Here is a 15,158-nt window from a genome sequence, read left to right on the forward strand (position 1 = left end):
CATCCACTGATGAATATTTAGATTGCTTCCACCTCTTAGCCATTGTGGATAATATTGCAGTGAACGTCGTGCAAATATCTCTTCAAGATCCTATTTGGATATATGTTTAGAAGTAGAATTACTGAATCAATATGGTAATCTTTCAAAATTTATTGAGGAATCTCCATACTGTTTTCAGTAGAAAATGGCTGTACCATTTTACATTCCCACCACCAGTGTACAGTTTCTCCATATCCTTGCCCAAACTTATTTCCTAGTTCTTTTGAGAATGGCCATCCTAACAGGCATAAGGTAATATTTCATTATGATTTTGATTTTCACTTTCCTGATGTTCAGTGATGTTGAGCATCTTTCCATCTGCATTTTGACCTTTTGTGTATCTTCTTTGGAAAAATGTCTATTCAAGTCCTTTGCCCATTTTTAAATCAGGTTGTTTTTTGTTGTCGATGTTGAGTTGTAGGATTTCTTTATATATTAACTTCCTACCAGATAAATGGCTTCCCTCCATTTTGTAGATTGCCTTTCACTCTTCTGATGGTTTCTGTTCCTGCACAGAAGTTTTAATGTTTGTTGTGGTCCCATTTGTCTATTTTTGCTTTTGTTGCCAATGCTTTTGTTGTTACGTCTAAAAAATCATTGCCCATTCCAATGTAATAAAGCTTTGTCCTGTGTTTTCTTCTATAAGTTTTATAGTTTCAGTTTTTATGTTTAGGTCTTTAATCTATTTTCATTCATTTTTGTATGTGGCATAAAGTAAGGGTCCAATTTCATTCTTTTGCATGTGGATGTCCAGTTTTCCAAACACCATTTGTTGAAGAGAATGTCTCTTCCACATGTCAGAGATCATCTGATCATAAACGTGAGGATGTTTCTGAGCTTTCTATTCTGTTCCAATGATCTATATATCTGTCTTATGTTAGGACTACACTATTATGATTACTGTAGCTTTGTAATGTTTTGAAATAAGAAAGTATGAGGCCTCCAGATCGTTTTTCTTTCTTAGGATTGTTCTGGCTACTTGGGGTCCTTTGAAATTCCATGAATTTTAGGATATTATTTTCCTATTTCTGAAAAAAAAGTGTCACTGGGGTTTTTGCTAGGGATTTCATTGAATGTGTAGATTGCTTTGGGTAGTATGGATATTTTGATGTTAAACTTTATAATCCATGAACTTGGGCTATCATTCCATTTATTTATGTCTTCTTTAATTTTCTTTTATCAGTGTTTTTTAGTTTTCAGTGTACAAGCCTTTCCTCTCCTTGGTTTAAATTTATTCCTTTTTTGAAAAATACTTCATTTTTTACAGCATTTTTAGATTCACAGTAAAATTGAGTGGAAAGCTCAGAGAGTTCCCCTTGCTTCCTGCCCCTACTCATGTATAGCCTCCTCTGTTATCAACATCCCCCAGCAGAGTGGTACCTTTATTGTAATTAATGGAACCTACACTGACATATTATTATTACCAAAAGTTCATAGTTTACGTTATGTTCTACTCTTGATGTACATTCTGTGGGTTTGCACAAATGTATAATGACATGTATCCACCACAGTAATGTCATACAGGGTAGTTCCACTGCCCTAAAAATCATCAGAATGCTCTACTATTCATTATCTATTTTATTCTTTTTGATGCTATTGTAAATGGAATTGTTTTCTTCATTTCTTCTTTGGACTGTTCACTGATTGGTAAGTTTCTTAAATCTGTTTAAAGCTATGTGTTCACCTCTTGTTCCCTCTCTTCCATATTTTCCTTGAAATTTGTTTGGCCATTTGCTTTTGGAGAAGACCTATGTTTACCCCCAAAAATGTCAATTGCTGGATTATCTGTGGCTGTACAAGTGAAGTGAAATTTCAGCTAAGCAGAGGAAAAAAGGGTTGTTTTTTCTACAGCATTTCTCTAGGCCATTAAACTCCTCCTCCTGAGGCAGTCCAGGTCAGCCTGGTCCTGCTCAGTCCTTAAACTGGGCACAGCTCTTCTTTGTTTATAACTCAGAGTCACACTCTTAGGTATGGATCAGAGTTCATTTCTTTTTGGGGAAAGGTCTGTTATTTCTGGACAGGCTTCAGTTTTAAAACACCCACCACATAGCTTCCTGGCTTCAGCGTGGTAGGTTCCTGGGCTGTGAGGTTTTGATTAAGGTGGAAGGTTTATTATGGGACTGGAAATAATGAAACCCACAAACCTTATCATTTTTAGGTCTTATTCCACGGAATTCTAAGGTTTGGCTTGGATGGTAGGAGTGTTTGGGTGCCTGGCTTTAGTTACATTTTCCCCCTCTGAGTAAGAACGTGAGCAGGCTCTGGTTGCATGGGATGGAGAGAGTAGTGACATACCAGGTCTTATATTTAAAAGCAGCTTCTTTTCTCTCCCTAACGGTGTAGTTATGACTTGCTTACAAATCCTGTTGGGAAAACTCCTGGTACATGCATCACGCAGACCTAATAAGTCCATCTGCTTTTTCTTTTATGTCTACCCTCTCCTGTTTGGTTTGAGCAATATGTCCACAGCTCTGACCTTTTAAGAAATCCTTTAACTTCTGGAACTGACTGTGCTGCCCAGAGAGACATGTTTTGGCTGTTGGTCCGTGTTAAGAAGGCTGCATTGAGGTAGCCCTGTGATGATATGTCTGGGTGTGTATAAAAACTTGCTCTGAGGCTCTGACACTTAAACTTTGATTTTCTCCTGAGTTCAGGATGAGTTTCTTCTTCTTCCTCTTTTGTCTGGGTATTTTCATGTTTGAAAATGTGCTGAATGAATAGACAAATGAGATATTTTTCTTTCTAATCTGTCTTTTTGTGATGTTTCCCATTATATGTGATGATACTAATTTTTAACATTATATTCTACCTTGACCGGTACATTTCTTTGTGGAGATTTTCTCTTTGCACAGCCATTTTGTTTCTAAAACCTAGGGATAAACTGAAAAGCTACTGGAAACGCTAGTAAATCAGTTTAAAATGGCTAAGAGGGGTCACAGTATTATTTCATATTGGTCATTTGGAAAGTGCCTTTAACTAAGGACAACTAATCTCACTTCTCATTTTGTGGGTACTTCTGAAAGCTGATCTGCCAGTGAGCAAGGAGCATATGAATTTAAAGTCCTTATCCAAATCTTACTGACTTTTCTTGCCTAGCAGAGGTCAAAATCACCTCGTAATGAAGGGGTGGGAGGTCAGTGACTTACGTCAATGCTTGAATAGTTTTTGTTAACAGAATTTCCATATAAATTTAATATTCAGAAAATAATTATAAAATAAAAAGCATCTTGTGTACTTGAAGTATAGAAGGTCAACAATGCATTCTCATGGCCCTTTAAACTAGAACATTATAAAAAAATATTAAGATCAAGGTGAAACCCTGAGTCCTGAGAACTGATCACTTGTTTCCTGAGTTTAAGTTTTTGGGGGATGGGAGAGAAATCTTTCAGTTTTACATTCTGTGTATATATGTATGCATGTGTGTCCATGTGTGTTTGCTTATAAATAAGTGTGTGTGTGTGTGTGTGTGTGTGTGTGTTTGTACCTAATGTTAACTCTGGAAGAGTTTTTATAAGGTGCTACTTTTTTTATGGGGTATATTAAATTTTTAGTAGTACTTTCCATAAGCATTATTTTCTCAACAGCTTTCTTAAATAAAGAGCATTTCCATTTTATCAGTGAACAAGCTGGCGCTACAGGAGGATGAGATGACTTGCATCACTGCCACTGGGTTAAAGAGCAGGTTCCTGTGTTGACTCTCCATCTGTTGGTCATTCTGTTAACCAGAGTGCCCAGGCCATCAGATTATCTCTAGCTCACCATTGCAGCTGGTTAATATTTCTCAGTTGACCTCTGTAACCCTGAGCCCTAACTCTTTTAAACTGGAATCAGAATTCTGAAGATGTATGCAATTGGCTTTGTCCTTTGAACTCAGAAATGCTGCTAGGAGTGACTGAATCGCCCACCTGTAGTTCCGTGTGGTCACACAGTCTTAAATGCTCACCTTTTAAAAATTTATTTTTTAAATTGGTAATACATGTATGTACTTAGCACAGAATGCAAATAGCACAAAAAGTTATTAAGGAAAAGCTTACCTCCACCTCTGCCACCTAGTGAGCCAAGTAACAGCTATCATCAGGGATAGTGTGTGAAATGCTTTACTATTTACTTTACTATTATTATGGTGATTTGGGCAGGAGAACAGCTGTGGTGATCGTTCTGCCAGCAGTTGGCTCCATCATGCACAGCCAGGGCATCTGCATCCACTCAGCTGATAAGTCTAAAGGTAAATTATCCCTTAAAAGGGACTGTCTCCAGATTAATATAATCAAAGCTATAATTACCTAAATAACTTAGTTCTTTGGTCTGACTTTTCTAAACATAGCCTATATTTTTTTCCACCCCTGACTCTTCAGTTGTTTCATCATAGAAAATGTAAAATAGAGTAAGGTATAAAGAAAAAGTTGTTACCCATAATCACATAGTCCAGAGACAACTGCTGTTAACATTTGTGTTATTTATTTACTTTTAAAATTGTACAAATAATATATGGACAATTTTGGAGTATTTAAAACAGGTCCATCCAGACACTATGTCATTTCATCTGTATTTACTTCATCTGTAGAGACTATGACTAAAGACTACGGCAGGACTTAAAACACAGGCACACACACACACACACACACACACACACACACACACACATTATTATACCCCAAAAAAATCTATGATGATTACTTAATGTTATACCCTGCTGCATTGACCTTTTCCCAGATTGTCTTAAATTTCTTCGGAGTTCATTACCAACACTTTGATATATATGCTGCCTGTCTTTGTTTCCTCCTTCTCCCCTGTAACTGTCTCTAATGCTTTGGACTCTGTAAAGTACACACAGCCTTTCTGTCTCTTACATTGGTATCTTACACTGGTATATCTTCTCTTGTGGCTTTGTTTAAGTGGTTACATGACATTCCAGGGTAGAAACATCATAATGTGTTGCTCATTTTCATGATGATGAACTTTTAGATTGTTTCCAGTTTTTTATTACTATTAATAATGCTACAGTAAACATCTCTATTTCCCCCAAATAAGGTTCTAGATGCAGACTTACTTAGACATAAATTCACCCCCCTTATCTCTTCCTCTCCCCTAAGAATGGGTGGCCTCAGATGAGCTATTCACACACACCCCATCTCCTGCAATGTGTATTGCCTTATATTTAGCTCTCTTATAGCTAAAATTTTTATAGCACACAATTTTTAATTTTACCTGTGCCTTTGTACCTCATTTGACAAGTTAACATTTTTAAACAGAAAATTTTATTGTGGTGTGGATAAAATGAGAGCTCCTGTGGCCGGGATTCTCACCTGGCTGTGGTTGACTAGCTCACTGCACACCTGTAGTCAATACATGGCTGTTGATTCTATAAGAAGAGTTCCACCCTGTACTCTGGGCATGACATGGTGGCAGGGCTACAAGGCTGCAGGAGAGTAGAGCAGAGGCTGGAGTGGTGGCAGTGCCGAGGACAGAGGCCCAGAGGACAGCTGTGCAGGCAGAGAGACCCAGAGGTCCAGAGGATGGTTGTGTGGGACAGCTGTGTGGACAGAGGGGCCCAGAGGCAGAGACTGGCTTGCTGCATACAGACTCGCTCTGAGTGAATGGGATTCTAGTGACTGACCTGCCACCTGGAAATAAAGTTGGGTATAACCCTTTCACCCCCAAAAACATTCTGCTGTTAATTTTTATTGGTCACATTGAATCCATAGCGAACTTGCCCGGGGCTGAAACCCATTGGCAAGACAACTGGTGGAAGTCGGCAGGGTTCATTGTTGACCAAGGAAAAAGACAAGCTGCTCTTATGGGAAGGGTGCTTCAGCAGGCTGCCCCTGTGAATGGGGAGATAGTGGATTGTCCCCCAATGGGTATGTGGTCTGAGGTGGCTTGCCTCCTAGAAGACTAGGCCCCAGGACTGGAGGCAAGTGGAGGTGACAGCTGAGGCTGTAGGGGTGGCCCTTGGTATAATAAGTAGATCCTTTGAGAAGCAGAGTGCCCGGGAGGCAGCAGGGACTGTGGGTTGGCTGCTTCTCACAGTATTAAAAACGTCTACAGAGGAGACCCAAGAAATGGCATTAGAACGCGAGCTGCAAACCTCTGTGGATTCCCTGAGGAAGGAGATGACCTGGATGTGGGAGGAGGCATCATGAGAGCGCCAGCAGCAGGGTGCCATTGGAGACGACACGGCAGCACTGCCAGGTGTTCTGAAAGAGGAAAGGAGGAAGAGGCCATCAAGGAAAAAGACAAACTCCTGAGGGAAGCACAGGCGGAGGTGGCACAAGAATGTCAGCCGTGAAGCATTGAGCTGAAGGTAAGAGACCTCTACCTTGCTGCGAGGCACAGTAGAAAAGGTAAAGGTTGTGGCAGAGGAGGTACTCGGGGGAGGGGAGAGAAAGGTGTTATCAGCCCCAGAAATGGAGGAGCTGGGGAAGGATGAAGGGGTGGTGCCAGAGGCACTGGCCCCTACTGTATTGAAAGCATGCCCAGTGGTTGTAAAGAAAATAAAGACCCAGCAGCTGAAAGTTCCCCAAGGAGAGAAGCAGCCCCCTCCCCAGGTCGTGGAGCACTCCATGATCCACCCCTATACTCAAGCTGAGCCGGTGGCTGTGGGACTTAGGGGTGGATGGAATTGTTCTGTCAGGACCAGAGATGGGAAAGCTGTCTTCCCTGACAGTGCAGCCCGCCTTGAGGCAGCGATTACAAAATGTGAGGTGACACGTACAGTAGCTGAAGCAACGAGAACCCGGAAAGAAATAATACCTGTTACAGGAGGAATTTGAGGGGCCTCGTGAGGGTTATGAGGACCCAGATGTGGGTTGATTTGATATGGACAGGAGTAGATGGAAGGAAATTAGACAGGAAGCCAAATAGGATCTTACTGAAGCTATGGCAACAACTGAAACCAGAGCAGCAGTTCCAGCCATTAAGACCAAAGAGGCAGAGCCACAAGTCCGGCCTGTGTGTTTGCAAGACTTTTTGCTGGAGAGGCAGAGAACAATGTTTGAGCTTCCCTGCACAGGGACCATTGCAGAGGAGTAAGGGCACAGAGATTGAGAGGAGAGAATCCTGGAGGGGTGGAGTGTGGATAAAATGAGAGTTCCTGTGGCCAGGATTCTCACTTGGTCATGGTTGACTAGCTCACTGCACACCTGTGGGCAATACATGGCTGTTGCCTCTATAAAAAGAGCTCTGCCCAGTGCTCTGGGTGCAACATGGTGGCAGGGCTACAAGGCTGCAGGAGAGCAGAGCAGAGGCTGGAGTGGTGGCAGCGCCGAGGACAGAGACCAGAGGACAGCTGTGCAGGACGACTGTGCAGAGAGGCCCAGAGGCAGAGACCGGCTTGCTGCATGCAGACTTGCTCTGAGTGAATGGGATTCTAGTGACTGACCTGCCACCTGGAAATAAAGTTGGGTATAACCCTTTCACCCCAAAGAACATTTTGCTGTCAATTTCATTGGTCACTCTGAATCCATAGCAAACTTGCGCATGGCTGAAACCCATTGGCAAGACGTGTGGCAATTGTAGGTTTACATGTACTGTAAGACACAGTACACAGAGATCCTTGCATACTTTGCTGGGTTTCTCCTAGTGCTAAATTTAGCAAAACTAACTACATCATACAATATCTCAATCAGGATATTGACATAGGTATTATTCACTAATTGTTTGATTTCTCCAGTTTTACTTGTATTAGTGTGTATGTGTATCAAGTTTTATGTAGTTTTATTTTATGCACCACAGCAGTCAAGCTATTTTGAATGCTTTACTGCAAGGATCCACACATATACAATCATACACCCTCTCCACATTTTAAAAAGATGCTTGAGATCTGAGTTCTGCATTCTCATATTCCTGTGGTCTTTTGCCCTTTCTGATGACAAGAAACCACAGGTCATCTTGTTAAAATAAGTACTAGGACACTGTAAAAAAGAACTTGGATTATGTATGGATTTACTGACACTAGCTAATAAATGAGAATGACTTGTGATTAGTATATCAATTGCTTGTAAATGAAAGGGAGTGTTCTGAGTATCTGAAAACAAATTGCTCTCAAGAAGAGCTTTAAGTGCATGCATGCACACACACACACACACACACTCTTGATAAATATTCCAAATTGCTTCCTGACAAGGTATTACCGGCATTGAATATCATTTAAAAAACGTAATGTTACTAGGTAAACAATATTTTTACTATCCTACTTTGTTAAAATATTTTAATACAGTTATCAAATTAGGTCTCAGAGTATTGTCAATATTCTCCTAGCGGACATGGGGAAGACACCTCTGTCATTTCTCTGGTTGATAATGCCAAAACATTATTTTCAGCAAAAATCAAACCACTGAAGTTACTCAATGCAATAAGCATACAGACTTCTATCTTTAGCAAAGCTGGTTCTAACTTTACCGAAACATGGCTTGTGGAATTCTGGCAATAGTATTTTGCTTAACAGTTTTCTGAGTAAGGGCAGATTGGAAGACTTTTGCTAAAATTATTTCTAAAAGGGATTTGATCTAAATCAAAGGATACTTACCCTTTCTAAGTACAGTTTAATGAAAACATTTTCTTTTCTTCAGGTGGAGGTCATGTCTGGGAGGAGGGGCCATCTCTGTCCCTCCCTGAGAAAGGAGCATGTTCTTTCAACTTGTCACTGGCCGGGGTAGCCCACGTTACCATGGCATGCTGTCTCCTTTTGTGGGGTCAGAATTCTCACTGGTCTCTTAGTGAGTCAGTATGGATGTACCTTTTATTGTAAGCCATCATTTCTGCTAAAGGCAGAGTATTGCTGAACTTCGAATTGAGGAAATTATGAATAATAATGTAGGGATGAACTTGGCATAGAGAGGACATAAAGAACAGGTTGAATTAGAAGGACTTGTCCTCAGAGAAATAGTGTGAGGAGCCACTTGGGCCAGAAATGCAGTTCATGATAAGTCATTCCCCAATTAGCCTGTAGAAAATTAACACACACAATGCACAGAGGTGTGATTTCATTACAGCCATGTAGTCTTGCACATTTTAGATCTAGAAATCACATATGAAGTATAAGCAAAGGGGATCTGAAAGACCCTATATATTTGTCATTTAAAACAATAAACACATATATCCTTTGCCCCAAAATTATACATTTTGAAATTTGTCCTCTATGTGTGAAACTGACATTTGTGTACAAGGCTATTTATTGCAGCATTGTTTGTAATGACAAAGCTCTTGTTTATAAGTCAGCTGTAAACCCAAAATACGGACAACAGTCATGTGGAGTTTGGGTTGTGATTTTGAGAGTCCTTCCCTCTAGAGTAGATCAGATTCTGACACATTGTCCGTTTTATCTCCTGGGCTTGGTGCTGAATGAAGTTCTGAGATTGGGCAGGACGTGTGGTTGGTTCTTGTTGAGAACTCTTCAAGGCATGAGTTAACATCGCATTTCTAAGGACAGGATGCAGACCTGAAGCCATGCTGTTCTTGGTTCTCTTTCAGAGACTAGAAAAGGGAGGTCTGGGGAATTTGTTCTTTGATGAAGTGTTCTGTAAGCGGATGAAGTGAGGGATGAAGAAGTGTCCTGCTCCTCCTTTTCTTCTTACTCTTTTCCTTTAGGATTGGAAGCAAAAGACCCAAATTCCAGTTTATGTAAAAGCTTCACGAGGCATTAAGACTTGGAAGAGAAGCTCAGACCTGAGTTCCTATATTTCTGAACAGACTTCATTTTTAAAGCAATATCTGTGTTTCCTAATCTGTTTTATGGATATGTGATTGCTCTGGTAGTTTGCAGTGTACTGAGTTTGGGGATGATCATTATTGGAGACTCAGAACTTCTGAAAGTTTGGGACACAGGATCCCCTTCTTAGCTCTTAAATACATTTTTAAAACAATACATTTTAAAAACAAAGAGAAGTATTAGAATATAACTGGAATATTGCTTGTCTCCATGGTGAGAAGGATTTCATAATCATAATGTAAACACTGATTACTGAGTTGACTAGAAAGTATGAGTTGACCTCTGTCTTTGAAGGAAGGGGTGTGAGTGAAACCCTCATCTCTCATGACACAGTTTAGATAAGATCTAAGTTGAATAACCAAGAAAGAGCAATTAAACATAATTTTTAGTTAAGTAAGTACAGGAAGAAGCAGGTAAATGACTTTTAAAAAGTCTCTAAGTGTGAAGGTAGGGAGGACTCTTGCTTAAATCGTAAGCTTTCTGTCACTATTCGACTTGTTAAAAGATGATGTGCCCATACTTACTGTGTTAAAAGTTAAAAACATATTTGTATGTTTATCTGCATATCTGAAGCCAAGAGAATTACAGCATTTGTAATGACTGTTTGAAATATCCTTGAATGTAACAACTGAAGTGATATTTGGAGAAAGAAAGATGAAGTGTGTGAATTCTTGGATGACGTAAAGGAATCATTGCTGTCATCTAATCTTAATTGGCCTGAATTTTTGCATCTTTATTTCTCTGTAATTCACAGGCCTCTGGTGCATTGGATCAGGGGTCGGCCAATTTTTCCTGCAAAGGGCTTGATAGTAAATATTATAGACCCAGAACATCACATGGTTTCTGTTGCAACTATTCAACTTTGCCTTATAGTGTGAAAGCTGCCACAGACAATATGTAAATGAACAAGTGTGGCTGTGTTACATTATAACTTTATTTATGGACACTGAAATTTGAATCTCATATAATTTTTTATGTGTCACAAAATATTCTTTTGATATTTTTCAAACACTAAAAAATGTAAAAACTATTCTCAGCTTGGGGACTTTCCAAAGCAGGTGGTGGGCAGGATTTGGCCAGGAAGCTGTAATTTGCAGGCCCCTGCTCTAGATCTAACACATTTGCGTCATTCCCTCCCATGCACAGCAAAAATCTGTGGTCATCTGGACTGCAAAGAAGAATTTACATGGAGTAGGTAAGCATCAGCTCCCCAACATTAGCAACTATTGAAAGGATCTATAGAGCGTTTTAAAGTCCTCAGGGGCTCTAAAAAGTTAAAGTCTGATTCTTCTGTCCCCGTCCCCTATTCTCTTTTATTTTTACTGTTTGATTATGAGAACATCCATGTAAATGAAGTTGTATTTCAGTGAGTACTTCATTGCTGGAAATCTCATTACTCTAGACAGAAATAAGTCAGAAGGCCATAGATGTAGAGACTCAGGTTCTCTGTTCCAGGAGAGCTGGCCTGGAGCACCTCGGCTCCAGCAGCTTCCGAGAGGTTGGGGAGAAAGGAGGATGTCAGTGACTAGACCAAAGGAGGCCTGTGCGTGAGGTCCTGCCTGCGCTGAGAAGACTGCCCCGGAGACAACGCCACAACCCCTTCCTTGTCACTGACAGTTGCCAGTGATGGGGAGGACGCAGATCCTCACACACTTTGTTCCCTTTTTTGGTTTAACCGTGCTGTGCATTAGATTATAAAGATAAGTGAGACTGCGTGTCTCTAAGTCTGGAGAGGGATAGTGAGAGAAATTTTTGAAGCACATTGATAAATAGCTCTCATATATGTGGAGCCCACAACGGAGAGGAGAGTAGTGCAGAAGAGGGTTGACAAGGCAGGCAGGAGCTAGATCACAAGAGCCCCTACCTGTGCCCTGCTCAGGAATGGCTGCTGAAGCTGTGGGAAGCTGGTGGAAGGTTTTCAAGCAGAGCAGAGTGGATTCTAATTAGAGCTGGAGAATGGACAGCTTAGGAGGCTGTTGAAATTAGTTCAGGGGAGATAATGCCACCTGAGATAGATGGTGGCAGTGGAGGCTGAGAAGAGAGGAGACAGCAAAGAGATTTAGGAGGTTGAGTCTGAAGAGCTTGTCTAAACAGCTGAAAACAATTAGCATAGGACACGCTCCAGTTTGGGAGCTTGGGTGTTTGGGAGTCACAACAGCCCTGATCCTGAGGTAATGCTAGTAAGAGAAAAGGGCTTTTGGGGGCATCGGGGAGGGAGGGCAGTGGGACTTTCAGTGAGACATCATTGAGGTCCCTGGGGGATACCTACGGGCAGATGCCCTGTGACTGGAGCATAGAAGGGAGGCCTGGGCTGGAGGCCGAGATGTGAAAGTCAACTGCAGACCACTTGCTGGTCGTCAGCCGGGGAGAGGATACAGAGTGAGGAGATTAGAGAAGCGAGAACTCCCCAGAGACCCTCCACACCTCAGGGAACCATGAGGGATGGGTGTGCCCAGCTTGACGCTGGATTGGGTTTCCAGAAAGAAAGAATGTGAGGGAATCAAGGTGGATGTGTGTACAAATATGTATCTGTGAGGGTATTTATAATCTTAAAACGTTGAAATCACTTAACATAGCCAACTACAAGAACTAAATCAGGGCCTCCCCCTATGGTAGAATACCATGCAGCCATTAAAACATGAAAAATGTATACAGGTTTCCTTGCTATCTGAAAGTTTGCTGTGAAATCTTTTGTAAGCAGAAATGGTGTAAAGCAAAGAAGCAATTACTGTCAATTTACATGGAAAACATTTGAGTGTTCCCAGGCCCAAAACATTGCCTTTCTGGTACCTTAGGACATATCCTTCGATGGATGCACAAAATAAATAGAGATACAGCACAGATGCTCACAGATGCAGTTCCGAGCTGCGGTGGGTTGATGCTGAGATGTGGCTCTGGGGAAGGCCCGGCAGGGCGGCTCCCGCTGCTCAGGGGGTGTGCTGCCTCTGTAAGGGCTCCCGCCAAGCCAGATGCTGAGCGCTGTTTTTCATTGCTATGTTTTTTTGTAAAAATGAAAATCCTCTTAGGATTTGTTTTGGTTAGCAAACGCAGGTACTAATGTAGGTCTTTCCTTAATGTGAAATGGCCTAATGTGAGCTTTCAAAAGGCGGGGGATACCTATATACGTTAAAAAAATACTGGTGTCAAATACGTCAAAGTATTAGAAAAATACTAATTTAGTATTCATTTATTATTTCTTTAGATGTCATTTCAGTTTTCCTATGTGCCTTCTCTTTTCCAAACTGTTTACAATAAACTTGTATTACACTGATGAGCAAACCCATCCAAGCAGGGGGGGGCAATGCTACAAGGTGCCCGCTGGAGTTAGCATGCAGAGGGCATTGGCCTGGTAGTGCCAAGGCCACAGGAGGAGGGATGGGGAAGGGGCACATTTAGATTCCCCTTTGAGGAGGAAGGCTATAAAGGGAAGGTGAGATGGGGGCATGTCTGGGGTGGATGAGATACTGAGGTAATTATCTTCTCAGGTGGGAGAGGCTTGATCAAGTTCCTATGTTAAAAGAGTCAGTCTCTCCAGAGAGGTGGTTACAGGTACAAAGAGGATTATGGGTGGGGGCGGGGCCCAAGCAGAAGGAAGGAAGAGGGTTTAGAACTTATTTTAGGGTTGACCTATGACCAGATATGGGAAAGAGGATGGAAAAATTGCAGAGAAGCTCAATGATGTGTGGGTGTGGAGAGCTGGTCAAGGACTGAGCAGACCATCCGCTGAAGTGTTTTCTGGTGAGATGGACTCTTGTCTGAGGTCTGTTTTAAAATACTCTGTTGTAGGTGGGGTTGGGAAACAGAAAGGCATTAGATTAGAGGAAATGAGATCGCCAAATTATTGGTAGTTGTTGAAGGTGGGTAATGGAGGTTCACTATATGATTCTGAACACTTCTGCGAACTTTCAAAACTTTCCAAGATTGAATAGAAAAGGGCCCTCTTCTTGAGGATGCCAGCTGAACTGATCTGCATACATCTTCCTGAGGCTGTTAACCCCTTCGACTTGCATGCCCCTGCATCCCCTTACCTTCCCCTGCACCCCCTTACCTGCTCCTGCATCCCCTTACCTACCCCTGCTTCCCCTTACCTGCCCCTGCTTCCCCTTATCTACTCCTGCATCCACTTATCTACCCCTGAATCCCAAACAGTAGACAGTCTGGCTTCCTGGCTGCTTATTCTTGTCCCAGGTCCTCTGGGGAAGGGGCCCAGAGTAGGTCCCTGCTACAAATAGATGGTAGTTTCTGCCAGACTAGTAACACTGGAGAAAAACAGAATGCAAGTAACCCTGGGTCATTAACATCAAAACATGCAATAAACAGACAGTGGGCCTGTGCAACACCCCAGTGTTGTGTTGTTCAGAGGGTCTGTGGCTGAGGGGTCTCTGGGCTTGACCTTCTGAGGGAACAGTACTTTAAGAAAGAGTAGTCACTTCTGTGCTTTGCTTAGGTGTCTGATGCCCAGCACCACTCTAAGAGACTTTCATTGTGTGATTATGGTACCCAGATTAAAACATCAGGCCTTTTGTCTTAAGACCATCCTTTTAAAGATTTTAGCATATAACAGATGTTTAGTAAGTGCTAGGGCATCCTCATCATCCCTGGACTGCCTGGAATAGAATTTTCAAATGTCATAAAGTTTTAGGGCAGATAGGGCCACAGAGCTCATTCCTCCCAAGTCACTCATTTTGTGGATAAAGAAACTGGTGGGGGTGAGGGATCAGGGGGGTAGTGTGTGCTCAGGTGACTTGTCCCAGGTCAGAGCTGTGAGTGGGAAGGTAGCTGGCAGATCTTTCTCTTTGAATATCACAGAGTGAGGATCTAAATCTGTCTGCAACCCTTTCAAAGCCTTGGCCCAAGTAGAGGTGATACATAAAAAAGATATGTCAGGGGGATCCCATCCTATAAACCACAGAACAGTGGTAAAACCTATTGCCTTCATCTGCCACCACTCCTCCAACTGCTCCAAGACACCCTTCTCCAAATTCAGGCTCTCTCTGATACTGCCTCTCTCCCTCCCCCAACCATTCTTTCCAAAGGATCCTCTTTTGGGGGGTGGGGGCAGAGGGAAGTCTAGCAGTTGCAGGTTTCATCTTGGCAGTTTGGCCAAGGAGGCAAGGCTGCAGACGCTCCCCTAATATCCTGTTACATCCTCAGCAGGGGAGCTGTGGTGAGCAGGTAGTTATGACAGGTGTGGCATATATACCACAAGTGGAGTTTTTCAACACATTCAAGGAAATACATTGACTTGACAGTTCTGAGACAATAATGTCAACAGAGGACACCTGTGGGATACAGAGAAGGTAGTCAAATGGAGACGCCTTGTTCATGTGTTTGGTCTCTTAGCAAATGACAAATGGTTCAGTTACATCCCCCACCTGCAGCTGAGAACTGGGCTGCACCTCTGTCCGGC

At 42.1% G+C, this 15,158-nt stretch overlaps 1 protein-coding gene across 5 annotated transcripts in view; it reads left to right on the forward strand.

Annotated features, from left to right (window-relative positions):
• GCH1 (GTP cyclohydrolase 1) overlaps window positions 1-15,158 on the forward strand; it is a 108,556-nt gene that overhangs the window by 69,907 nt on the left and 23,491 nt on the right. For 4 of the 5 annotated variants that reach the window (XR_012120503.1, XR_012120504.1, XR_012120505.1 and 1 more), the window contains exon 4: window positions 6,088-6,343. Coding sequence is in view for 1 of the 5 variants with exons in the window: in XM_037016619.2 (XP_036872514.1) it covers window positions 6,088-6,328 (241 nt within the window). In the remaining 4 variants the exon portion in view is untranslated. Of the gene's footprint in view, window positions 1-6,087; window positions 6,344-8,609; window positions 11,868-15,158 lie in introns of those variants that run through there. The other variant, XM_037016619.2, reaches the window with a different exon arrangement.

This window comes from Manis javanica, chromosome 8 (genome assembly GCF_040802235.1).
Source record: "Manis javanica isolate MJ-LG chromosome 8, MJ_LKY, whole genome shotgun sequence".
Lineage (NCBI taxonomy): Eukaryota > Metazoa > Chordata > Mammalia > Pholidota > Manidae > Manis > Manis javanica.